At 38.7% G+C, this 27,052-nt stretch overlaps 2 protein-coding genes and 1 pseudogene across 3 annotated transcripts in view; 2 read left to right on the top strand and 1 right to left on the bottom strand.

Annotated features, from left to right (window-relative positions):
* Window positions 1-907: 907 nt before the first annotated feature.
* Window positions 908-8,835, bottom strand: LOC111333719 (exosome complex component MTR3-like). Its single transcript, XM_088751412.1, has 11 exons — window positions 8,685-8,835; window positions 8,547-8,604; window positions 7,061-7,139; window positions 6,167-6,212; window positions 5,672-5,737; window positions 4,831-4,893; window positions 4,424-4,484; window positions 3,449-3,534; window positions 3,111-3,155; window positions 2,520-2,630; window positions 908-1,766 (listed from the first exon to the last, which is right to left on the bottom strand). The coding sequence occupies exons 1-11, from the start codon at window positions 8,769-8,771 to the stop codon at window positions 1,662-1,664; spliced, it is 807 nt and encodes a 268-aa protein (XP_088607538.1). The 5' UTR covers window positions 8,772-8,835; the 3' UTR covers window positions 908-1,661.
* Window positions 8,836-17,522: 8,687 nt separating this feature from the next.
* Window positions 17,523-22,113, top strand: LOC111333717 (uncharacterized; annotated as a pseudogene). The gene is made up of 4 exons (XR_015996799.1): window positions 17,523-17,937; window positions 18,253-18,401; window positions 20,104-20,996; window positions 21,978-22,113. The product of XR_015996799.1 is annotated as an uncharacterized LOC111333717 (transcript).
* Window positions 22,114-22,151: 38 nt separating this feature from the next.
* LOC111333715 (uncharacterized) overlaps window positions 22,152-27,052 on the top strand; it is a 6,766-nt gene continuing 1,865 nt past the window's right edge. Inside the window, exon 1 of the mRNA XM_088751396.1 lies at window positions 22,152-26,449. Within this exon, the coding sequence (XP_088607522.1) occupies window positions 22,575-26,449 (3,875 nt within the window). The 5' untranslated portion in view covers window positions 22,152-22,574. The remainder of the gene's footprint in view (window positions 26,450-27,052) is intronic.

Here is a 27,052-nt window from a genome sequence, read left to right on the forward strand (position 1 = left end):
TCAGTAGAATCCGCCGTGTTGGGCCACCACGCGAGCACTATTCCTCGCCCAGCCGAATCTTGGCTTAACATTCACTATGACGACGTGACAACTCCACGGGAGTACGAAGGGAAAACAAGAATACTTTGTAATAGTCGATCTTCTTGGCCCGAGATTAGAGAAATGAAACTCACGAGTTAGGAATTGTTTAGCACCACAGAAATTCCGTGTTTTGGGACTGCACCGTTGGGTCCATCCATGCTGAAAAGCGAGCGCGAGATGAAAAAATTCCCTCCAATCAGGAACAGGCTGAAATCGATTAGCACCAGTCACTCTAACAAGTCTGCGCTTCAATGCTGACTTTTTTTATACTCAACAGAAAAAGTGCAATCTGGCCTGTCAGTGAGGAGGCAATGAAAGCAACAGCGTCACAACGGCTGGAAACCCTGTCAGACGCAAAACCTCTCGATTACCAACCTTGCCAACACGTGCAGAGTTGCCAGTGAAGCAGCAATGAAGGCCCAACCTTCTCAACGTATCGAATTCCTTGCACAGGCCAAAATATATGCTCCCTTAAAAATCAAATCAAATAGTGATTGGGATTGGAGTGAGTGGGTATCTGATTTGAAAGAAGCTGCCAAGAATGCAACAGCATCAGAAAGAGTTCTTGTGCATTCAAATCCTAAGATGCCGCACCGCAATTGCAAAGAAGGGTGTCCTGTGATTTGGGAAGTGTCACAGACAGCCCAGAAGGCTCTCCCATCTCTCAGAATTCAGCAACTTGTAAGGCCAAAGAGTCGCAGTCAGCACAATGAAGACTATGATGCTAATGCATGGAAAGTCTCCCAGGGAGCTAAAGCAGCTCAGGCTACTCCCAGAATAGAAGAACTCGCTTTACCCATCCCTAGAAAAATCAGAAGTAAAAAAGTTTTGTGATCCACTTTTATTAATTTATTTATTGATTATCAATTAAGTTCAAATTTATCTATTATGATATGTTATGCACACTGCATTTAATATTGTTCTCTTTGTGTTGCAATGAATACCTTTGTTCAATAAATGACAAATCTACTGTCTCCTAGAGCAAGACTTTTGTTGGACTATACATGAAACAACAAAAGAAAAAGCAACTGTTTACCCTAAGAAACAAGGCTGATTTTTCGCACACTTGCAACATAGGAAAAACTAATGGAGGAATAATTTCTGTAAATTACTTTGCACCCATCAGAACCTTGCAACCTGTTGGCAGTTATGCAACTTATTGCATGACACACATATACTGAGCCTGCATTCTAAATGCAGTCTTTTTACTGTACAGTTATTTCTTTCACTTATGGAAATTGTGTTTGTCTTATAATGGGATACCATCGGATCTGAATGTTTTAAGAGTGCTTTGCTCAGTAACCATGCATTCATTAGTATGTTACACAACATTTCTTGTGACTTAAAAAAAAAAATCATGTGACCAACTTCAAGCTTGTTGATAAAAGTACTGGAAAAGAGGATTGTTTGTATCAAAGATGTAAGTGCTGTGTCCTTCCCAAAGCAAACTTAAGGAGTAGATCTCTGACAACAGTAGACATGTTTCATCTTTGAGCAAAGGTCCTTCATGTTAAAGTTCACTACTATTCCCTCGTGATAGGATTTTCAGCTTGTCATAGATACTCCCTTACACTTTCAAATTAGCTTTTACAGTTGGAATTTGCAGTTCGCTTTATAGTGTCAACAAGGGCTTCTTGAAGAACTGGAAAAATTCTTGCACAACCTTCCATGCCACACTTTATGGCCTAAAGAAAAAAAAGTGATAGATGACAATTACGAACATTTTTAATATAATACTAAATTAGGAACTTGGTTGAATGTTGATTATGCATCATTCTGTGTTCTTTAATTTCAATATTTACAGTACTGTTGTTGTTTTTGCCAGGGGAGGGGAGGGTAGAAACTACCAGAATCAGATGGCAAATAATTGATTTGGTATCTATTTAATTGCACTTTTTTCACAAATCATTACATCAGGATCGCACTAGCTAGGTGAAATAACATGTTGTGGGACTAATTTTTGGCAAATAGATGTTAAAAGCTATTTACTTGAGCACTAGTTATCTGAAGTCATACACAGAGACAAGATGAAACTCTTTAAGAGAAGGCAAGCAAGTACTAAGCAAAAAACAACTAAAAAACCGAGTGCCAGTATATGAACAAACCCCTCCACCCTCCCCCCCATATCAAAACACTCCACCGTCTACGAGTTTAACAGTAAGAAATTGCTCTTCAGTAGTGCCACTAGAAGACAAAATAACAAGAATTTGGCTCCAAATTTTTTATCTCCAGAACTTTGTTTCATGATTTTCCTTTGTTTTTGAGATACATCCTATCCACTGCTGCAGGTGATTTAGTAACGTTTTTTCAACTATTGTTTCTAATTGGCCAGTGTGTGTTAAATCTGTTGTGTGGGTATACAGCTGGAAATTACAGTACCAGTGAATTTTTTATTATTGGTATTAGAGCAAAAGATCTCATTTAACACAATGAATTACCTTGGTGGACTGATCCTGGGTCAATTCACCATCTTGTGACAAACCAGATACAACATTCATGGTGGGAAGAAACGCCACAGTAACCCTCCCATCAATATCTGATGATGAAGTCTAACAAAAGAGTCATTATATTTGAGACATGGAAATAAAACTTGTATTATCTAACGTTTATTTTCAACTCAAAATAATACTGTTATTATGATAATTATTTCAAAGGAAAAAGAGTAAAATGTAAAGCATCATTTTGTTTGAAAATTGTACAGTGGCATAATTTTAGGAAAGGCCATTAAAAAGAGTATTGAAAGCTTGAAAGTGTTAAATCAAAGAAGCCTGTTCCTGAGCTAAATCAGGGTGAAATAGTAAACAATGCAATAAAAGTGGCAGAGTGAAATATTTCAGGGCTGGTCATGTCAAGAGATTTTTCTAGTGAGATCTTTGTGCAACCGGAACCACACCTTCCTGGTTTTTTCACTCCTGACAGATCTAGACAGACTGGAATCAAATAAAAAAGAGCATCGCCTTGAACAACTATTGTCCATACCCATTACATATAATCCATTAGACCATTATTTTTGTTCATTCAGTCTTTACCTCTTGAAATGTGGGATCCACCAGTGATGTGTCACCTTTCTGCACCTGAAGAAATCACGAAACAATCAGCGAACCATTTCACTTCCAAGACCATAATACAAATTCTCTACATTCATTACTTTGCATTCCTTGTCATCTAAGCTTTAAGAATTTTGTAACTAATTGTAAAAAACCTCTCTGCAGGTTGATGTTTATTCTCACCACTAATCACCTTTCCACTTGAAAAGGTATAAAAAAAAAATAATGAATCTTGAAAGGAAAAATCAATTTTGATCACTTCCATGTTACAATTCAAAAGATCTAACACCAAAATTTCTGTGCTGAGTTAGTTTCCTTACCAAAGAACAGGAAGAGACAAGGTCGTACATTTCTATTCCAGCCTCTCCCAATGCCAGTGATGCACAAATTATTCCTGCAGAAAGAGCTGTATTATACAGAAAACAACAAAATTGGTTAAAAATTTAAATTAAACAAAGATATGAAAATTCCTCAGGTTAGCATATGCCATGTAGTTTCATATTTTTGGTTATGTGGATATCCTTATACCAAGATATTGTACCTAATGTTAGAGCCTTCATGTTGACATAATTATATTTTCCTTGTTAACATTCATTTCTCAACTTTATTACTTGACCTCTATTAGATACAATGAAATATATGAAGTTCATATATTTTGAACTGCATCATACTTGACCTCTATTGTATGAGATCATACTTATGGATTTCTCAATGTGCTGGAGACTATCAACCATTGACGAACTGAAAATATTTCACATGACTGCTAAAACTTGATGAAAATTTCGACTCAACATTTTTTTATTTGAAAGATGACAGTTTTAGATTGCACTTAACAGTTAACCACATCAAGCAGCATGAACATTAGTACACTTAGTAAATAATTCAGTCTGTGTGAGTTGGGAGAAATTATCAGGTGGGATTTATGAGGATAATGCAATGAAAAAAAGTGTGAATAATCATTATCTAAACTTAAGCTGAGTATAATACATATTTCATACATACAAGTGCTATGGTTTGTATGAAAAACAAGTTTACAGGTAGGTCAAAAAATTAATTATAGCCACTAAATGTTTTTGCCATGAATTTTCCTTTATTTGTTCATAATACAGCTAGAGCTGCACAGAATAAATTATGATCTCTGTGTAAAGGAAATTACAATATTGTACATCACAGCGTAAGCATAATTTGAAATAATTTTGACCATTCAGGATGACTTTGGCATTTACACTACTAACAACAGATTCCTGCACTCTTATACAACTAAAATGCAATTGTCAAATGCCCCACTGACTTACCATTTCCATCATTTTCTAAGACAGTGATGTAGATGTCAACTTGAGCTTTAGGGAATTTCTCCTGTAAATTTTGAAAAGAAGAAGAAACCAATTTGATGTCATTTAATTCCAATTCAAACCAAATTAAAAAATTAAAGACTGGCAGAGGTAAGTGATCAAAAATTAAATAATTATTAACTCTTTATCCTTGAACAAAAGTGTAAGCTTAAGTTTATAATCTTTTTTCTCATGAAACCCATCCATGTTACATTTAATTTTAATAATTATTCATTTCATGTTAAGTAAAATGAAAAAACATAAGTCAACAGACTAAAAAAATAATAGGAAAAGTAAGGAGGCCAAATACTTTTGTGTTCAAGATTGAGTGACTTTGTTTGTAACTGTTGATTCATAGGATTGAAACATACCAAGCAAACTGCTGGCTGAAGAGCTCGGACAACAAATGTGGATAGCTCCTTCTCTTCTGAATCCTAAACAACAGAAATGAAACAAAATTGTCTTAAACAGCTATTTTCAGTGATTGGTTTACAAAATGTAATTGAATGTTAGAGACTCCGTAGATCAGAAGATTCTGAAATTCAACAAAGGTCATCTTCGTGGTCATGTTTTTGAGGGGAAAAAAGAGAAAAAGAAAACACTTTTAGACAACTAAAGAGAAAGAAGAGGCAACCATGGTGCAACCTTTTTGTCATTGCAAAAAATTTGTTGTTTTTGAGACTCCGTAGATCAGAAGATTCTGAAATTCAACAAAGGTCATCTTCGTGGTCATGTTTTTGAGGGGAAAAAAGAGAAAAAGAAAACACTTTTAGACAACTAAAGAGAAAGAAGAGGCAACCACGGTGCAACCTTTTTGTCATTGCAAAAAACAACTGTTACAGAGCATTAAAATCGTTGAACCTTTAAATAAAGTATTAGAAATGTTGCAGCTCACTCCATGATTAAGTGCTGCACGTGGGTACTGTGATATTTGGATATACAGCAATAAAAACCTTCGATGTTCTTTGATTTCAGTACTGTAATCCACCCACTATCCACATGGCAGCCAACTAGTACCACAACAGCAACTTTCGCTAGGCATCACGGGATGCCTACAAACACAACCTTTTCACACTTCTGGTACAATACACTACAGGTACCAATATCATGTCTTTCACATCAAAAGTTCCCAAGTATATCTTAAATTATAGCATCAAATTATTCTTTAGTTCCTGAAATTATTTTCCCTCATAATAACTAAGTCATAATCACCTGTACATGTTGTCGCCTTTGCCAGCATGAAAATGGTGCAAACTTAAATTCACAAGTCAGCTTTCCCTATTAAAAATAAAATTTAGAGGTTATTTCTGAGACATTAAAAAAGAATAAGCAAAACATTCCACAGTGCATTTTACATATTTAAATGATATAATACATTCAATGTACAATGTATTTGGTTGAAAATATTATGTCCATTGTTGTCACTCATAACTTTTCAAAAGTTCCTCAATCCAGTTTTCACTCCATTACCTTTGAATCATGCAGAAGTTATCATAATTATCTGCTTATACTAAAATTACACTTATGAATTTCAAAGTCAACAAACATCACATTTAAAAAATTCACCAAAAACCAAACTAACACAACATTAATGATAAACATCTCCTAAAATACTATTTTTTAATGGCAACTTTTCTCAAATATTCTGCATACCAACTGTTACCATTAAATTTATGTAGAGTGACAGAAAAAATTATACCAATTTACCTTTTTGCTAAACTCTTGCTGTCTTTGTGACTCTCTTGGTCCATATCTAATACTGAGTTAAAAGGCAAAAATCATTTGCTATTTCTTATTTTAGCCTGACATGATAAAAAAAAAATGAACATGAAAATCATTATACTTGACATTCCTTTCTTTGACTGTCCAGTACTTATCAGTGAAAATGTTTCTATAAATTTTGCACTGTTAGAAAATTAGCAATAAACAGAGAACCAATTGAAAGAGGCCCTTGGCTACCATGTGTCTGCTTGAACACACCAACTATTGGCTACATTTAAACACAAAGCTTAATCAGCAATCAAATGATGAAACTGTTTCTAGATAAATCTTGCACTATAATAAATAAATAAATAAATAAATAAATGATTTAACAATGGACATCCACTGGGTGGCTATTCTTGTCCACTCTTCCAGATCGAATTGGAATTTGGAATGTTGGTTTTTGCGGAGGGAGGAAAACCGGAGAACCCGGAGAAAAACCCTCGGAGCAAGGACGAGAACCAACAACAAACTCAACCCACATGAGACGCCAGGTCCGGGAATCGAACCCGGGCCACAGTGGTGGGAGGCGAGTGCTCTCACCACTGCGCCATCCCTGCTCCCTGCTCCCTAATAATGACACTGATGAATAGAAAACCATTTTGAACACATCAACCTGACTGTCAAACCTTGACATTGGTTTTCAATGTTTGAATTGAATTAGAAACACAAAGCCACAGAGAAACAATAATCTTTTAAACAAGAGATCCACATTTTTTTTTCAAAACGACAAAATTCTGAGGAGGGATGTTCACCCCTTGGCTTTGAACTGATTTGAAATTCTAAAGATTAATTTTCCACAAGTACAAGTTCATATAGTACACAATCACATAAGGATACACAGCACATGTAACTTTGGTGTTCTGCATTTCAATGTATGCTGAGCCTCTCGCTTGACTGACTACCCCTGAACGCAAAACTAGAAATGGTAATAAAACAGGAACTTAACATTAATACAGTAAAACTGAATAGCAGTTCCTCACACATTTAATTAAACCCTTTACTAGTTAAGAGTGACTATAATATAGATATATTTCATTACAACCACGTAGTTGCAAAAAAAAATAAGACATGACTTATAACCACATGAGATAATAGTTCACCACATGATCCAGCATAATGTGTCTTCCCAATCCCCTCTTTACAATGATATTTGCTAAGCAGTATCATGTACACAACACTTTGATGACGAACATTGGATTGGGTAAGGGGGGCAACATTTGGTTATACACGCTGAATTAACCCTACAGTTTTCTCTAAGTTCGAACTTAATTAAACAAAACAACACATAACCTAACTCCAAACTCCTTAACTCCAACTAAATCTCAAAAACTGCATGCATGAGTACCACAGGACAATTATTTATATAGTGACTCAGTTGACATGTTATACAATACAAGTTCATCAGTGTTACATTATTTGAATGCATACCACATTCTTATATATGCAACAGTATAAGTTATAATTATTAGTCATCATAATTGGATAATTTCAATTACAATTACTAACTTCTTTTTCATAAGAACTTAACATATATGAATTATTTTAGTACAATTATTATAATTCACAATTATTCGCCAAAGGCGAGGTGAATATTGTCGAATAATCCCCGAGACGAAGTCGAGGGGATTATTCAACAATATTCACCCAACCTGAGGCAAATAATTGTTTTAGTATAATTTCAGAGCTGAACAACAGAGAAATTTCTAAAATCATAACATTTTAGTAACATTTATTAACATTTTATTTTAACATTTTATATAAATCGCGTGGAGCGGTTTATATAGCATTATATAAGGAACTGCTTGACCAATCAGATCGTTGGAAACTCTTTGCTCAGCTCTGAAATTATACTTAACAATTATTCCACGAGCGCGCGTTGGATATGAGATGATAGACAGCCAACGAGGCGCTACGCGCCTCGTTGGCTATAATCATCTCATATCCAACAAGCTCGAGTGGAATAATTGTTTTATTAAAAACGTTAAATTAAATTATTAAATTTTATTAAATCTTTAGCTCCCTTTTAATTTTAAGCTGACACGTACGCTTGCCATATTTGTAGATTATGGTATATTGGCTGATATACCATAATGGCTAAGCCAATAAAAAGTTTTGAATTGCATTATCCAATGATCTAGTTTTTAATAATAATAATTATTATAAACCAACGGTCGCCAACTGTTTACTCGCAGCGACTTTTAGGGGACGAAACCTCTGCTTTAAGTTTTCAGTATCTAATGCCTTGACTGCTGATGAGTGCCTTAAATTGTTTTCTATGAAGCATTCTCGTCATCTTTTGCTACGACTTATTACGGCAACTTACAGATCGGTCGAAGTTCGTCTGTCTTCCGGCCATCTCTTCGTAAACCATCACCAACGATCTGAGGTTAAAAACAAAATCACTCAACGAACGAACAAAGTGAAAGCTGAAAAAAAGAGGAGGATTCTCTTCCTTTCGTACCAGAGGTTTATCTAATGATTTTTCTTCAGTAAATACGACTCGCTGGGTGACTTCAGGTCCTGCAATTCTTCTGTTATCGACTGGCATCGTGCTGCAAAGGCAAAAACACAATTCTGGCCAGGCGTTTTCCAATCTGCACGCGAGGGACTGAGCCAGCGGGGAGGCGAGAGGGATCTGCAGTTCTGTAGTGGAAGTCAATTTTTGCGACATTTCATAGGCAGCATCTAATAGATCAGAATAAGTTTTCAAAATGAAGCGTTTTAATCAGATAAGAACCACAAGGTAATTTAGGCGCAACAGAAAAATCCATGAATCAGTTACTGCCCCCTCTCACCCCCTCCCAGGCCAACTATTGACAGCAACAGAAATATGGCGAAGAGACTGGATCAAAGTTTCGGTGCAAGGGTGTGTAGTCGGAAGGGTGAACGAGTGAACCGACGACGAGCCTACGAGCTTCCGTAATGATCGGCAGAAAGAGCAGGTTGGTGGTGAAAGTTAGAAACTAGGAAACGGAATTTACTTTGGAGTTGTCGCAACTTTGTAGCTTTCTCGTGTGTGGAACTTTCCAAGTTTTTCTATGATCGATAACTTCCACAGCAGTATCAAATGTACGTAGGAGCAGATTTGTTTTGCTGTTGAGGTTATTGGGCGAATCGCTTCAGAGCTAGGGAATTAGTTGAACATATCACATTAGAAGTGCATTTCGTTAAACACAACGCTAATAGAAACGGGAAACCATTCCATATAGATTTCTTTGGAATGAAATGGGATGGCTTGAGTTCTACGTGATCTTGCTTTATGACGTATTTAAAATTCGTGCTGGTTGAGTTGGTAATATCTTTCTTCGGGTCTATTTATTAGCATGGACCTTGCAATGTCACTCTCTCTGAACAAGGATGAGAAAAACAAACTGCATGCATATCAATCCGTCTTGCAAACCCACGAGGCTGTGAAGTTAATTTGTCGAATCTAGCGGTAAACTCATTACATACCAAGATTAAATTGCATGACAAAAATTCAAAGATTGAAGTAATTGAATGCGTCTGTTTTCAAATAGCTGTTGTTTGCGCCAAGCAAATATTATTTTTCAATTTATCAGCCATAATATGTGCGAGGTGCTTATGTCTGCCAGTGTCAACGGCTTAAGCTGCGAATTATCTGCTTTTTGCCTTCACCCCTTCTAAATCAAAGCTGCGATTCGGTCTATTGGTTTGAATAAATATAGATAAGAAAAATTTCTTCTTTGTGGACTGTTGTTGATCACAGGAGAAATTAGTGAAAGATACTTTCCTGGCACCATCAAAGACGGAGGGAACGAAATTATCCTTCTAAGCCAATGTAATTCGATTCTTTAAATTTTGCTGACAAATATGAATGTCACAGAAATTCACAAGGTTCTAGGGCACACTATCGACTAACTCATTTGAATGAACTAATTTGAATTAGACCGAGACATTCCAGTGTAACAGACAAGGTTCTGTCCTGGTGTACCGGTTCACAAGGGAATTACCATCGTTCTTTCTTTGTTTAGGAGTTATTGTTAGCTATTGTGTATTGTTTGGTCTTTTGTATTGGCTCTTGTGAATCGGTACACGAGGACAGAACCAACAGACAAAGATTGATGAAAAGCTTATCTGTTGAAGCTTTGTAAAAATCTCGTTAAGCCTTAACGTTCGCTTAACGCTGTGTAGTGTGGGTGACCAACTTTATCTTGTTTACATCAAGTGCATAACATTGAAATAATTATTTGATTTTCCACGATATCATCCTTTATAGAAAGAAAAGGAGATGAACTAAAGCCAAGGTAAACCGCGCTAACTTAGTCTAGAAAACTCACAAGGTACAAAGGAACGATACTCATTGTTGCCATGGAGAAAATGGAGTTACGTTATTGGTGGGAACATGGCAACGTTGCCATGTTCCCACCAATAACGTAGCTCCATTTTCTGCCTTTAAAAGCACACACAACCCACAATTCCTCTATTTGCTCCGACGAAGGGCTAACGCTCGAAACGTCAGCTTTTGTAATCGTTACGGTGGCCAAGTTACCATTTCAACTTTGTTGATAAATCCAAATTATTTCGTTACTCCCACCGACGCAGCCCCAAACAGTTTCTTTCGAAACTATCAGCCTTTATGAAGAAGTTTAACTTCTGATAATAAACGGTGATGTAAGAATAATTAAGAAGATCACTGGCGCCGCTGGACTTTGCTCCTCAGTCCGACGTCGTCTTCATCTTAAGAATCCATCATTCGAGACTGGATACGTTTCCTCGGCTCGCGTTTTTTTTTTTTTTTTCATTTTTGTTTTGCAAACCGCCACCTACGGCTGCCAATGATGTCAACGCCACAGTTTGAGCTGAAAAAGTCAAACATCTCAAGGGACGCAAGAGTGAAAATGCATGTGCAAGTGGGGCTTCATTTTGCTTTTATGTTGTAGTGCTAAGTAAATGGCTTGAAGACCGTTACATGCATGAATTAGTGAAAATGATTTGTTCTTTTGTTCGTAACCTTAACTCCTCATTCACACTTGAAGTATGACTGTCTTCCGAATTCATTCTAACTTGAAAATGTCTTGCAATGTTGTTGCCTGAACATTCCCATGTAGAATGTTGGTAGATGATAGAAAAAAATATTCCAGGGACTATAATGATCTAGAGTGACTATAATCGAGCCATTTTTTCTTTCGGTGTGGCTTAAAAAGAAGGAGTCTTAATATACAGCTTACTTGGTATCCTTTTACCTTCCTTGACGTACTATGGTAACAGTTGTGACTCGTGGCCGATGTGAACAGCGGTCTTTAAATCAAAGTCCGATTCGTTTGAATTCGTTTTTACACGGCCTTCTGTTCATTCTTCTCTTAACACCAGTTTTCCCCTGGCCCCCACCCCTCCCTCCCTCATCAGGTAAAGATGACAACATACCATAAAATTCCGAAAATAAGCCTTTCTGTGTATAGGAGCCCCTCAAATCTGAAACGCAAAAATACCTCCAAAAGTAAGCCCCTCCGAATATAAGCCCCCGGGGGCTTGTATTTGGAAATTATCCTCTGTTATTCAAACCAAAGCAAACTACACATAATCATCATTATAAGGAAGATTTTTTAGCCATAAAAGAACGATTTCGTGTACTAAAGCAATGTGATCAAAGAGTGGTGAAGTTTATTGTCTTTTACGCAGTTCGCTCTTCACTCGCGCCTTGAATTCCTTCGGTCCGTAGACGTTACCATTTTTACTGTATTTCCTTTCTTATAAAGTTTATTGCCGTTGTGTTTGAACTTGGTGTTTTCAGTGTTGTTAGTTTGTTACAAATTTCTAGCCAAAATCCTAATATTACCAGTTGCACATTGAAAAATTTAGATACAAATTTCCCTCCAATTATGAGCCCAGCCAATTTTGAAACACAAACTTCCCTCCTTTAGTAAGCCCCAGCGGAAAACAAGAGAAATTGGCCATTGTTTTTCTCTGGTGTGCTTGCCTCATGTATCTCTTTGCCCCAATCTTTACCCAACCCTCACTTACCCCCAGCTAATTATAAAGATAACAGCATACTGAGAAAAGACATACTTTTGTAGTCTTGCGGTTAACACAAGACTGACCATTTTGTTTCTCTTTGGTATGCATTGGCGTAAAATTAAGCTGAAGTCAGTCATTAAAATGCAAATAAAGAGTAAGGCGTGTCTGGTTTTCAATATTTTAAACCCATCTTACAACAGACAACTGACGGTCAGAGACTGAGAAGATTGATGCAGATAAACTGCAAAACGTCTTCCGGCGAACAAAGATAATAATAGATTCTAGTAAAGGGCAGCGCAAATGAGTTGTTGTATACGTAAATGACGGGAAAAGTGACTTTAATATTGTATTAAGACATACATTACTGTAATATCAAAACCACTGGTATCAGATTGTGCTAATTTTTCGAAATTTTGGACCTGTTATAAAATTTCCAAAACATCCAGTGTCGGCTTTGAGAGGTTTTTTGAACCAACATGTTGGAAAAAAGTGTCCGCTGTCCGCCATAGAGAGATCACTGTCCGCCTTAGAGAGAGTTCAGTTATAGAGAAACAAGTGAAATTCGGCAGGGAATAAATTTCTTTCCGCCTTAAAGATGTGTCCGCCTTAGAGAGGTGTCCGCTTAGAGAGAATTGACTGTATCGCTATTGTTTCACTGATTTGCTAACATTGCCTACAATATTTCACACCCCCAGCAAAATAATCTGTAATGATGCACGGGGAGTTTATCAAGCCTGTTACAAGTATTTTTTATAAGACTAATATAATCCAAACTGGACTCACTAACTTTTTGAATCGAAATTCCTTTTTCGATGGATGACTAAATTATTTATGAAGAAAATTTATTTGGAGTCATCCTTAGAAAGAGCTATTTGATTGTCTCACCATGGGCATTTATCGAAATACATGATATGCTTTTTCCAACATGGAATGTTTGTTCCAAATATAAACTCAAGGTCATCTGAAGATGCCCAGGTGTTAGTCTCTCAGCGTGAAAAGGACCTGTCAATCATTTCTGTTCAATTTAGCTGGATCAAATTATGGAAATTAAAAATGCTTCACACGCCTTTAACAATACTCTTCACAACGGATTTGAACTGTTGTACCCATTCGCAGGTTATGTAAGAACCACATACCGGCCAGAAGTCATGAGAAATAGTTGAAGCAGTTGAGTGCACTGGAAAGAGTATCGTGAAGGTACGACTGATTTTCACTGTTTCTGAGAGATCGATATTTTCTCAAATTGTAATTTTGCCTTTGATTAGGCAATTCTAGCTTCTTCAAAGACACTGATTTCCGAGCGCGTCCTTTTGGTTAATTCTCGCCGAGTGGTTTTTACTTTCTTTCTCTCGTCCTTTCCTTTTTGTGTTCACGACGAGTTAAAATTGCGAGGTTTTTGACGCCTAAGACTCGGTTCAGACGCCGTACTTCAGCCGAACCGAACCAAATTCAACGAATTAAGTCCATGTGAAGTACGGCGTCTAAATCAGTTCCGAACGGCTGATTCAATTTAGATCGGCTGGGTCAGTTAATCCCGCCTGACTCAGCCAGGAAGAACGACTGTAGACCGGCTTTGATTCAGACGCCATGCTTCACATGAGCCGAATCAAATGCATATAATATTTTAATGTATTTTCCTTGCCGTTTTTACATGTAAGCATGTTCAAAGGAGTGTTGCAGAACTGAGAAAAACGGTGGCTTGAAGGTCTTGAGGGGCCGAACAAAACAATGCTGACAGATTTTGAATGGGCGCCCAATTCTACGCGTTTCGAACTGACTTTGATTCTTCGCTGACTGTCGGTTCTTTGGCATTATGTAGTTGTACTCTGCGTCAGAAACGTCCTTTCTCGCCTCTTTTGTGTATGGTTCGCAAAAGCAACGCTTTTACCAGCATGGAAATCTTTGTTTTCGACAAAGATTGAACATTTATTGGGCTTATACTATTTTGCGAAACGAAACGAAACGAAACTATGCTAGATCTAACGAAACTAAAGGGATGATGCCGATATTTTTTTTTACTAAGGTAAAGATAGCTTTCACGGGGATTTTGGAGTAATCGTTAATTAATATTAAGGATTTTGTTCATTTCGCAAAGTAGTAATTTGGGAAGAGTTACTATTTTGCGAAATCGACTATTTTCACCCTGTGGTAACAACGTGCCCCCTTTCATGTCACAAAAATACATTTAAAGATTACAAACGAGTATATTACCAAGGATTTTGGCCTCCTCTCATTTCTTAAACCTTGTTAAAGTAGTAATTTTTGCGGGAGATACTATTTTTGAAACCTTAAAACTTCCTTTCAACGTCGATGCCGTACAAATAACTTTCGTTCTTTATATTAACACTTATCGAATTTTTTACTTACTGCGCCGACCCGGCCACAAATTTTCTTCAATTAATTAATTTCGGCCGAAATAAGTTCGGTTTCTGATTCAATTCAGCCAGGATTAACTAAGTTAGGTCGGCATAGAGATGAATTCGATTCCGCTCGGCTGAAGAGCGGAGTCTGAACTGGGCCTTAATTGGTAGCTAGCAGAAGTGTTGTTCAAATAAATGTTAACATCGCTTCGCATTTACATATGCCCCACACGCCGCGTCTCTCATGCGAGAAGGCAATAAATCTGTTGTGTTTTGACACAGCTTGTCCCTTTTGAGTTGTTCTATAGATTGATCAGCTTGAGACTATCAAATAATATGTGAAAGTGGTTTTGGCTCAGCGAGCGATTTTAAGCATGGGGCCGAGGATTTCATTAGAATTTGCAACAAAAGCCCATTCCAACTCAAAGATGTAAACAATACTGAGAGATCACAGTTATCTTTAAAGCTGGCTTTCTTTTGAGACATCATTTGTGAAGCGACTCTCGCTTTTTTTGTGATAAGTAATAAATCACAGCAAGGATTAGTGGACTGAGTCTACTATTATTACAATGTACATCTCAACATAATCATGCAATCATGCTCACCATTCTAGGCCGTGACAAATTTGGCGAAACATTCGTTTTGTTTTCTTCGATCGTCGAATGAAATTATTCACAGTTCTTCTTGCGGTAATGAAATCAGTCGTGTAGTCAAAGCCTTTACCCCTTAAGGTAAATAATTTGACCATTGAGATAATTATGGTTCTCTGTCCCTGCAGGCAAATTAAAAGCGGGCAGCCATAGCTTCAAAGTTTAACGAATATTTCTAATGCGCTAGCATTAACTCTAAATTCTAATTTTTTAGTTCGTACAGAGCAAATTTTTTTATTATTCTAGTGTTAAGGACCCTAATTATTTTATCTTAGATGACAAGGACTTAATTGAGAACGATAGTTTTAAAATTCGGAAGTACAGGGACATCGTCTATTTGTCATTGTAAGAACTTAAATTTTTGAAAAGTAGGTGCTTCTAAAATTGTTGTGTTCACGGGGAAACTGCACTACGTCCCCTATTACAACATAGGTGGTCAAATTGAAACCTCTGAGTCCAGGTTGATAATTTTCACTTTAGTCGGAAATTACATGTTGGTCAATAATTTCTTTGGGAAAAAATCCTACGTTTTTAAGAACATGCTAACTGAGGGTTTGTTCCTATGTGAACCTCTTGAATTTCTTTATCGATAATATTGGCCACATATGGGGAACTAAACGTTCAAGTAGTATTGATCGTGCAGCAATAGATGAGAGGATTTGTTTGGTTTGTCTGAACTAGTTAAAAGTTACTTTAAAATGCTTGTGGGAATAATTTGCCATATCACAACAACTTAATTTTTCTAGTCTTGTTTTTATTATTATTATTTATATACACCTAAAATATAAGGTTCTCCTTTTTCTTATATTAGCTCAAATAAAAGTTTGTTCGATTTAAATTTGTCAAATTTGTTACATGAACCTGTGCACTCTACTTCTCAGTCTTCATGGCCTGTTCTGATATGTTCACCAATAAATATTACTAATATGCTACTAATCACTGCTCTAACAGAATGTCAATCCAATTACACATAACAATGAGGCAAAGGACTGGAAATGCACAGCTGTACAGAGATTTCAGTTACCTCAATCCGTCAAATTGTCCCTATTAATGCTTTTATTCTCTTTGTTTCAAGGAATCTTGTGTATTTTGTGTGGCAGCCATTTTCATATCTCCTCCCTCGTCAATATTAAGCACACATGTATCTAGTTCATATTTGGTGTCGGAGGCATGGATACAAATTTTATCTTCAAGTGGGAGATATTATCAACTTGAGAAGATAAATTCTTATTCACGAGGAAACACGTATTGTTAACATTACTAAAAGATGATTTAAAAACACATTTTAAGAGCATCGACTTGAGGCTAACTTCAAGTTCAGACAAAAAAGTTTTTCTCCTTATGAAGAGGGTTTTGATTTCATCTTAAAAAATCTATATATAAATTCAATAGCATTAATTCTATCTCGTCATCACTGCCCCAGGGATCCCATGAGATAGCTAGACGCATGCGCATAACCAGTGCTTTTCGCGCGGAAATCAGTTTAGCACGGTGACTACTTATGCGAAGAAAATCTTCCATTTTTACCTTCAAGTTTCTTAATATCGGGTCTGCAATAAGATCACTGGGTAGAAAACACCTAGAATGACTACACCAGGTTTAGAACGCGATATTCAGTGCTCGAACGATGCTGTAGACCAATCTCCACAGAACACCATGGCGGCGATCCTCAGAGGACTTAACGATACTTTGGCACAATTGACCAAAGTTTCAGAAAAGCAGACAGCGATGCTCTACCAGCCTACACTATAAAAAAGCTACAACACGTCCAGAATGCCGCGGCGTGCCTCGTCACACTTACAAAAAAGCATGATCACATTACGCCTGTTCTTTTCAATCTTCATTGGCTTCCCGTCAATCAACGTATTATTTTTAAGATTTTACTTATAACCTACAAGGCACTTAACAACTTGGCACCGTCGTACATTTGTGATTTGCTCACATCTTACACCCCATCGCGTCAACTACGCTCATCATCCAAGCACCTTCTGGTTTCTCCATCCTATAACCTGAAAACATATGGCGCAAGATCCTTCTCTGTAGCAGCACCATCATTATGGAATGCTTTGCCAAGTGAAATTAGAAATGCTCAGTCTGTGTCTGTTTTTAAAAGTAGATTAAAAACTTTTCTTTTTAGAAAAGCCTTTTATAATTAATATTAGCTGTCTTAAGTGTTAATGTTAAAGTTTTCTGTAAGCGCCTTTGAACAGTAGGATACTGGCGCGGTATAAATCTTTTATCATTATCATCATTAAAGACGACATCCTCCTTCGTCCTGAATCAGACGAGGAGGCAGAAAAGGAAGACTCAAACATGAGCAATAGACAACTAAATATTACTGCCACGTTAAATAATGTGCTCGACCCGAGCGACTCTTGCGTGGTGAAAGAATCTGCTAGCTCTGACTTAGAAAAGCAGAATGATGTCCTCGAAAGTCTGACTCAGGCATTTTTAAAGACCAACGATAAATCTCCTACCATAACAGAGAAGGTTGCCAGTCTAATTGATAATATGGCTTCTGGAGTTCTTTCACCAGAAACGGTGAAGGAAAGAGTTGATAAATACAGTCCACCAGAAAACTTTAAGTTCTTGTGTACTACAACAATTAAAGAGGAGGTTTGGGATCTGCTTCCCAGGAGGAGCAGAACAGTTGACCTTGCTTTTCAGAAGGTGCAAGAATTGCCTGTTCAGGGTTTATCATTCCTGTCGATTTCGGGGGAACCAGTTGGTAAAAGACCTTCAAACTGGCAAACCCACTAACGTCCGTCAGGTCCTGGACCAGGTCATGGACAGCATTGCTTTTGTGACTAATGACAATTATAAACTTAATATGAAACGACGAGAGCTAATCAAGCCGGACTTCAACCCCCCTTTCACAAGGTTATGCAAAGAGGACATCAAGCCCTCTACAAAGCTATTTGGGGATGAATTGTCAAAACATCTAAAGGATATGGCAGACGCAAAAAAGGCGGGCCAGCAGATGCAGAGGACCTCTGACACCCGCAAATCCAGCCATAACTATCTAAAGGCTGTGAGGCATAAATCTCGACGCTCAACTTTCAAACCATACCACCGGACATCTACTGGCCAGAAAACATCTCAGACACGCCCCTTTTTAGGGTACAGCCGGGGACACAAGAGTGCCCCGAAAAAACCCAGCCAATCCAACAACAAATATTAAACGATAACCAGGTGAGGAAACATCCTAAATCATTTATGGATGGGGATTATTTACATCAAATGGTCCGTATTTTTTCAGCAGGACAGCTGAAGGACCATGTTGGCTCCTGGGAATCTTTGACAAATGACCAAGTCATACTTGATGCCATAAAGCACTACCATATATAGTTTGAAGCTAATACCCCCGTCCAACCTCACCCACCAAAACAAATCCACTTCTCACCTGGTGAAAGGGAGATAATAAGTGAAGAAATATCTACACTTCTCCGTAAAGGAGTTTGGGAACAAACTGAATATGTAGAGGGGGACTTCCTCTCAACTATATTTGTGCGGCCTAAAAAAGATGGCAGCTACAGAATGATTTTAAATCTCAAACCTCTTAATGAATTTGTCTCATACTACCATTTCAAAATGGACACTACTCAAACAGCTCTTAAACTCATGCATCCGGGGTGCTCTATGGCTTCAGTTGACCTAAAGGACGCATACTATTCTGTCCCTGTTGCTAGAGAGGACACGAAATATTTAAAATTTGAGTGGCAAGGGAGTTATTATGAATACACATGCCTAGCCAATGGCCTCGCTTGTGCCCCCAGGCTGTTCACAAAAATTTTAAAACCCGTTCACTCTCATATCAGATCAATGGGCCATCTTTGCATGGAGCACATAGATGACTCTTTCTTATTAGGATATGACCACGCTGCTTGTAAGAGGAATGTCCAGGACACGATTGACACATTCCAAAACCTGGGATTCGTAGTTCACCCTGTGAAATCAGTTCTTATTCCCACACAAGAAATAGAATTTCTTGGGTTTTTACTTAGCAGTATTCTTATGACATTTAGACTTCCCCCTACAAAAGCTGCACGCGTACGTATGGCCTGTCAGAATTTACTACTCAAAACTAAGGTGACCGTCAGAGAAACTGCCCACTTCATTGGTTTGATAGTCTCAAGTCTACCTGCAGTGCAATTTGGAGAATTGTATTACAGGAATCTAGAAAAGAATAAGGTCCTTGCACTGCAGGCTAACAAGGGTAATTATGATGGGCCATTATATTTTTCTAAGGATGCCAAAGTAGATTTGTCTTGGTGGATAAATAATGTGGACTCTTCTTTTAAGAAGATTGTTCAGCCTAACCCTGACATGACTCTGACAACAGATGCCTCAACTAAGCGCTGGGGGGAAGTGTATGGGGAACAGAAAACTGGTGGCCCTTGGAGTTTGGAGGAGCAAGGGTTTCATATTAACTACCTGGAGCTAAAAGCAGTTTGGTGAGGTCTCAAGTCTCTGTGTCATCACGTGAGACAGAAGCACATTAGGCTTCAATCTGATAACACTACTACAGTAGCTTATATCAATGCAATGGGGGGTATCCAATCTGCAAATTGCAACAACATGGCCCGGAAAATTTGGCTGTTGTGTATTGAAAGGGAACTTTGGCTCAGTGCCCTACCACATACCAGGCTCCATCAATGTAGTAGCTAACTCGGAATCTAGAGTATTCCACACCTCCACCGAATGGTCTCTACATCCAGATTTGTTTGATCACATTAATGAAATGTGGGGCCCTTTTGAAATAGATCTTTTTACTTCCCGACTTAATTTTTAAATACCTACGTATGTCTTGGAAACCAGACCCTAATGCAAAATGTGTAAATGCATTATTAATGCGATGGAAAGAACATTATTCTTCTGCTTTTCCACCTTTCAGCCTGATAGCAACTTGTCTGCAAAAAATAGAACAGGATCAAGCTACTGGTGTAATCTTAGTCCCTTTCTGGCAGACACAACCTTGGTTTACAACGCTCCTTCACCTTTTAATAGACAACCCAGTGTTGCTGCCTCAGCTGGACTATCTCTTGACACAACCTCACAACAATGCTCTACACCCTCTTCGCAAGCAGCTAAAGTTGACAGCTTGCAAGGTCTCGGAAAAAGCCTCCAGCAGCGCAACATATCAGAGAAGGCTGCAACAATCATCGTGCAGTCATGGTCAGGTGGGACGCAGAATAATATAAACTGTACATCAAGCAGTGGATTGACTTTTGCTGTGAACGACAGGCTGATCCCTATAACCCACCTTTAACATCAGTATTGGATTTCTTGGTCAGCCTCCATGAGAAGGGCTTGAGCTACACTACCATTAACACTGCTCGTAGTGCCATATCACCAATTACCCTTTCTGAAGACCAGAATACTATTGGTTGCCACCCACTTGTTTCTAGACTTATGAAAGGTATAAAAAAGGCTCACCACCCGTTCCGCGGTACCACTCGACTTGGGACGTTCAACCAGCGTTAAATTATCTGGCTTCCAAAAGCCCTGTGGATGGGCTTGACCTCAAAACGTTGACCCACAAGCTGATTATGTTGATAGCTCTGGTGTCTGCACAAAGAGGACAGAGTCTTCACATCCTTGATATTGGACCAGACTGTATGAAAGAACTTCCTGATGGCTACGAGTTCCTGCTTACTGCCCATATTAAGCAGAGCAGGCCAGGCTACAAAGCACCTACAGTTGTTTTGAGAGCATACCCAGCCAATCCGTCCCTTTGTGTTTGTACTTGCTTAAAAGAATATCTTAAGAGAAAAAAGCCTCTCAGGGGTATGGAAACTAAACTTTTTGTCAGTTTTACTAAGCCATATAAACAGGTGTCCAGAGAGACTCTTTCTAGGTGGATTCTCACTGTCATGACCTTTGCTGGGGTAGATACAACAATATTTAAGCCACACAGTACACGAGCAGCAGCTACTTCAAAGGCTAAAACAGCCTCTGTTCCAATCCAAGAAATCCTGAAAACTGCTGGGTGGTCATCATCGAGATGTTTTGATAAGTCTTATGACAAACCTGTGGAATCCTCCCCATTTTCTTCTGCTATTCTCAAGACTGTTTAGTCCTGAAATTGGACTTTTTGGCAAATGGTTTTTTGTACTACTATCCTTAACGAAACATCTTCTAGACAGAAACTTTATTTAACATTTGTGTTTCTTAACATTACTTTAATGTTACATACACCTGCATATGGTGTTTTAGGTTCCAATTGATAGATAGATTGTAATACCTACATCATTTGAGCTAGCCAATTGAGCCAACCGCCTCCCGGTTAGCTCAACTGGTTAGAGCGCTGGACTGGTGTGCGGAAGGTCGAGGTCGATGGTTCGAGACCCCGGCCGGACCAACACTCAAGGTCTTAAAATAACTGACGAGAATGCGCTACCTTTCTATAATATCAAGAAATGGATAGACATTCTAGTCTTCTCGGATAAGGACGAATAAACCGTAGGTCCCGTCTCCTTGATCTAGTAATTAGTTAATTTGGATAGGCAGGGGACGTTAGAGAACCCCCTCACGAGATTACTGTGATGTGGTCTGGCCTGTTTACTGGGAATTGGGGGGAGGGGGAATCTTCAAATAAGTACAGGGAGGAGCCAACACGTACAGCCTGTGTCCGGCGCACTGATGAAATATTATATTTATAAAACTGCTTATTATTTTCTCAGAGGACCTCCATCACCTTTTTTAGTGGTTTTAGGTATCACTTGAAGATTCATGACAACGCTTCAAGTTTTTTTCTTCTCTTTGCAGGTAGATTTTGAGGACTGAGCCCATCAATTTTGAGCTAAAATGGCGGCTTCAGTAACCTCACCCCTGGCTAGCTCCATAGAGAAGACAAATGGAGCCAAGCTCAGCAGACTTCTTATCGATGGTGGAACCACAGTTTTAAAAAGCATTTTTGACAGGCATCATTCTCCAGCAAACCTGGCGGCGAATCTCAAAGCGAAAGCCAATCATTCGAAACTATGTAATCTTCTGAAGAAACGAATTTTACGTAAGGCTTAATGGGACAAACTGTTTCCACCCAGTGGGAGCTCACCGGATTCAAACAATTTTGACATTACTCTTCTTTTTCTTCTTCTGACGGAAATTTGTGGGCTTTCCCCTCCCCCGTCAGGTTGGCACAAAAAACCACCCTTAAGTGACACTTCTCTAGAGGCTAACCTTGTTCGTGTAAAGTTCTTTCGAAATGAGTTGTATGGCCATGTATCCACCACTGAAGTCGACTCAGCAACGTTCTCCCAGCTTTGGCAAGAAATAAGTAGCGTTCTTGTGACTCTTGGATTGAATCAAGCAGACGTAGATAGACTAGAGGCTGAGCACAGTGGAGAGAAAGATTATCTTCAAATGTTGTTTGAGTGGGCTGATAGTGAGCAGGATCTTAAAGCACATCTAAAAGAAATAAGTCAAAGTATAGATATTGTACATCAAAACCAAACTCAGAATGCTAAGATACTGCAAGAAATGAAGTCGGAGCTGCATGGAGTATGTCACACTCAAACCAAAATACAAGAAGACGTATTAGAAGTTAAAAAGAGTTTTGAGGATTTAAACCAAAGAGGACAGGCTAACAGAAGAGAAGAAATTCTGAACGTCCTAGCAAAGTCCGAGTTCGAAGGAGACATCGAGTTTTACGTGTCAAGATTCCAGGAAGGAACTCGCGAGTGGATCTTTAGAAAAATCGAGGGTTGGCTTGATGACAGCAATTCCCCAAACCGTGTGATGGTAATCAGCGGAAATGCAGGTATGGGAAAGTCTGTTATCTCAGCGGTCATTTGCAAGAGGATGCAAGAAGCCGGTAGACTGTCAGGGAGCCACTTCTGTCAACACAACAACGTGCGCTATCGAAATCCTCAGTTGTTGCTTCAATCCTTGGCCAGTCACCTGTGTCGTGCACTACCAGAATACAAAGAGGCTCTACTGGAACAACTGTCAAGAAATTTGGGCGTAGAAATCAACAGCATGGGAGTGGAGGAACTTTTTGCATTACTTTTCAAGGAGCCGCTCAGAAAAATCACTGATCCTGGTAGAAACCTTCTCTTGGTGTTGGACGCTTTGGATGAGAGTGAGTACAAGGGGCGCAATGAATTGTTGGATGTGATAGCTGACCATTTCATCAAGCTTCCACAATGGATTCGCTTTCTTGTGACCACGAGACCGGAAGTAAACATTTCCAATAAACTCGGCGGCTTACAGCCTCTGTATCTGGAAACGAATGATGGTGAAAACAAAAGGGACATTCGACTGTTCTTGGAGAAGCAGCTGGACCGCGTTATTCCAATCAATGATCAAGAAACTATTCTAAATGCTCTGGTTGAGAAGTCTGACGGTGTCATTTTGTATGCTTACTTTTTGGTAGACTTTATTCAGAAAAACGTTTCTCTACTAACTCTCAACCAACTGGACAGTGCCTTGCCATTAGGTATCTCTTCTGTTTACCAGTCTTATTTTAAACGCTTGGAGAGAGAGTTTTCTAACGAATTGGAAATCGACGAAGACAAATTTTTAAGTTTTCTATCTGTTGTCATGACTGCAAAAGAACCTTTGCCACTTGGATTTATCTCTAAGGTGTTTCAATTTCGCGCAATTTCCTCACACCGGAAGATAATTAAGGTTATTTCCTGTATCTCTACCCTTCTACCAGTTATTGACGAACGCGTTCACACGTTTCACAAGTCTGTCAAAGACTGGCTTACAGACAGAAGCACTCACGGACGGCATGGGTTTACTGTGGATAGAGATGAAGGCAGTCAGATCCTTTCAAAGCTTTGTGAAACTGAGCTCAATAACTTGAAACGCAAAGGGATTTATGGTGGAGAGTTCAGTGACACCGAGAAATATGCCTTACAGTATGGTGTGCAGCACCTATTGGATGCGCTGAGAGACCATGAAATTCCCGAAAAACTTGAAGAACTTGTCGAAAATTATGTGACAGATCTAGAACTTTTGTATGCAAAGCTTTTTATCGGAAGTGATTCAGGATTTCAAGATATCTTGAGTATAAAAGAACTAGAATCCTTTGACGTTCTGCCTTCTCCTTTTCAATTTGCTGTGACCTCTGCCATTTCTGTCATGAGAAAATACAAATCTAGGCTTTGTCAACATCCGCAGCAATTATTTCAAACAATACTTAACGAAGGAGGAACGCAACTATCCTCAATGGCCAACCGTGTGTTAAAGGAAAAGTATCCAAGGATACCTTACATCGAAATCGTGAACAAAGAGGGTAGTTACGGAAGAGTGGGAATTAAAGCGCGATTTGAATGTGGTAGTGTGGTAGCTTGTTTTGACATTTCTCCAGAAATGGATTACATGGTTTGTGAGTGCGTCGACAGGAGTGTTCAACTATGGTCACTGCAAAGTGGCGATCGACTCTGGTTGCGTTATGCATTCACAGAAAAGTCATTCGGCATTCCGATATATGCCATGGACTGTGCCGTTCGAAATGTGACCGACTCAGTTGTCAATGACTTTGGCTTGGCATTGGTGTCATCAATGTCATTTTACCGATCTGTTGTATTTCACGCGGACGGTGATTATGTCATACCTGGAAGTTTAAGAGACGTTTTTACCATAAATGGAGATTTACAACCTCTCTTTCCCGAAAGTGATTGCATGTTCAACGTATGTGCATTTTGCGGAGATAGGTCTAAAATGTTAACAGATTGCCCTGAAAATCCAAGGGATGTTGTTTTATGGAGTATGTCAGACGGGGTGGAGATTACTCGTTTTGAATGCACGAAGAACATGACGTCTTTTGCATTTTCTTTTGATGGAACATTGGTGGCAATCTCAGATAAATCAGACAATGTTAGCTTGTACAAGCTGAGTAACATAAGCATTCAGTTTATTTGTGACATTGCATGTCCCCGCGTGTGTTCGTTGATGCATTTTTCCCCTGATAATCGGGAGATTTTATTTGGATTTGCAGGTGATAATGCCAGCCTCGAACTTGATTGCTACAGTTGTAAAGTCCCTTCCTTTAGCGAAGATTCCATTGAGTGTCCAGGAACTGCGATCTGCTTTCAAGACGTTGAAGACATTTTCTGGTGGCCATGGGAGTGTAGATCCCTCGATGAAAGTAAATTCCTGTTCTCAGAATCTAGACACCAATGTTACACAATGATATCAGAGGTAATTCCGTCGTTCAAGAAAGGTTTCCTCTCAGCGGTTAGCAACCAATCTGTAGTAGTTTGTAGCCCTTTTAATAAAGAAATGTTTATGATTCATCATGATCAATTTGAAGATTGCCCTGGCTATGATTGCTGTGAAAGAGAAATAGGTCGTTACCAATTAAGAGGAAAACTTTCTGTGGATGGAAGATATCTCTATGCTTACAGGGAAAGAAGACTAAACGACCGTTTTTTTTCAACGGTGCATGTCTGCAACAAGGAGAAGAAAACTGTTCGTCAGTTTCAATCACCGTTATACCTCTTGCCCGTTAGGGAAGGAGTGCTTCTAATGAAGAACACGCCCAACAACTTACTTGAGTTGTGGGATTTTGAATTATCACGATGTATTCGATCGTTCACGGAAATTGATACGTTGGTGAGTTTGTTTCCTGTAACCGACGAACTAGTAGGATGTCAAAGACCTTGCGAGAATAACAGCTCCAAAGTGGACGTTTTAAGCATCACAATAGGTGGAATTGTTGCGACAACGACAATGGAGGGAAACATTACTTCACTTTCTTGTAATCTTAAGTTTCAATTCGTAGCCTGTACCAAAGAAGAACCTCGGTCTGTAAGAGAGACTATTATTACGATAGCAGTTTGGAATAAGAAAGAGCGTTTGTGGAAGAGGAATATCCTTACCCCTCGCGTATTCCGTCATCCTTGTGCGATTATCTCAAATGATGGAGATTTTGTTGTAACATGGAATTCACTTGACGAAGCTGACGGTTTGCACATTTTGAATGCAACTACGGGAATTACCATGCACAAACTACTGTCAAACCCACACTTTCGCCCTACTATCGAGGAATGTAAACTTCTTAGTGATGGAGAACATTTTTTGTGCAGTTGCCCCGACCAAGTTGTTCGATTGTTTCATGGAAACTCTGGTAACCTGATAGGACTGATAGACTTGGAACGAAACCCAGATGATCTTGCGGTATGTCTTAACAAGCCTCTATTTGCTGCTGTATTCGATACGAATTCCTACGGCAGAATCTTCCAAGTACATCTTCCAAAGGTGGAAAACAGTGAAAGTAAAGTGAAAAGGTTAGTTTGGGACCTATTATTCAACTCGAAAACTCGGAGCCCAGACCCGAAAAACCGATAATGCCGACCCCTTAGCAGACTCCTTATTTGTACAATTTTACGTGTTTCGGGGTATGCGTTCTCGTAACGCCCCAGAATCTTTTCCTAACTGAGAGCCCAGTCATTTTTTGCCATGTTGCGGGGAGGGGAGGGGGTCGATTCGGGGGGATTTTGCAATTTTCAAAATATTTACCTGACGTCCCCCCTCCTGCCGTTTATAGGTGACTGCTACCCAAGCCAGGTCTTAGCTCGCGTGATTAGCGATATCTTTCAATTGATCACACAAAATGTTTTCATATAATACGGGCAAATTACGGATTATCTTTCATTTGCAACACGATTATTTTAGTACTATTTCTCGACCATCAGGATTGTACTCTGCAAAGTCTTTTGGTTGCTATTAAAATGGCTCCGTAATGACATCAGAGCTTTGTCTATTTTCAGTGGCTGTTGATACATTTAATAGAAAGTAATTGAAAACTTCTTTGAAAAAAAAAGGAAGTCATGATTTGAAAGTTGAAAGGTAATAGTTGATTGGCTTTTACACCTTCCATCACGTGTTCT

The sequence above is a fragment of the Stylophora pistillata genome, chromosome 2, assembly GCF_964205215.1.
Source record: "Stylophora pistillata chromosome 2, jaStyPist1.2, whole genome shotgun sequence".
NCBI classification, from domain to species: domain Eukaryota; kingdom Metazoa; phylum Cnidaria; class Anthozoa; order Scleractinia; family Pocilloporidae; genus Stylophora; species Stylophora pistillata.

What these genes read in the sequence shown, in the direction of transcription:
- LOC111333719 (XM_088751412.1), bottom strand. Translation starts at nt 8,771, where the DNA reads ATGCCAGTCGATAACAGAAGAATTGCAGGACCTGAAGTCACCCAGCGA. An exon ending in AATCATTAGATAAACCTCTG is followed by an intron (nt 8,605 to 8,684) that starts GTACGAAAGGAA and finishes TTTTAACCTCAG; the next exon opens with ATCGTTGGTGATGGTTTACG. An exon ending in CCCAGGATCAGTCCACCAAG is followed by an intron (nt 1,767 to 2,519) that starts GTAATTCATTGT and finishes TTTTTTCTTTAG; the next exon opens with GCCATAAAGTGTGGCATGGA.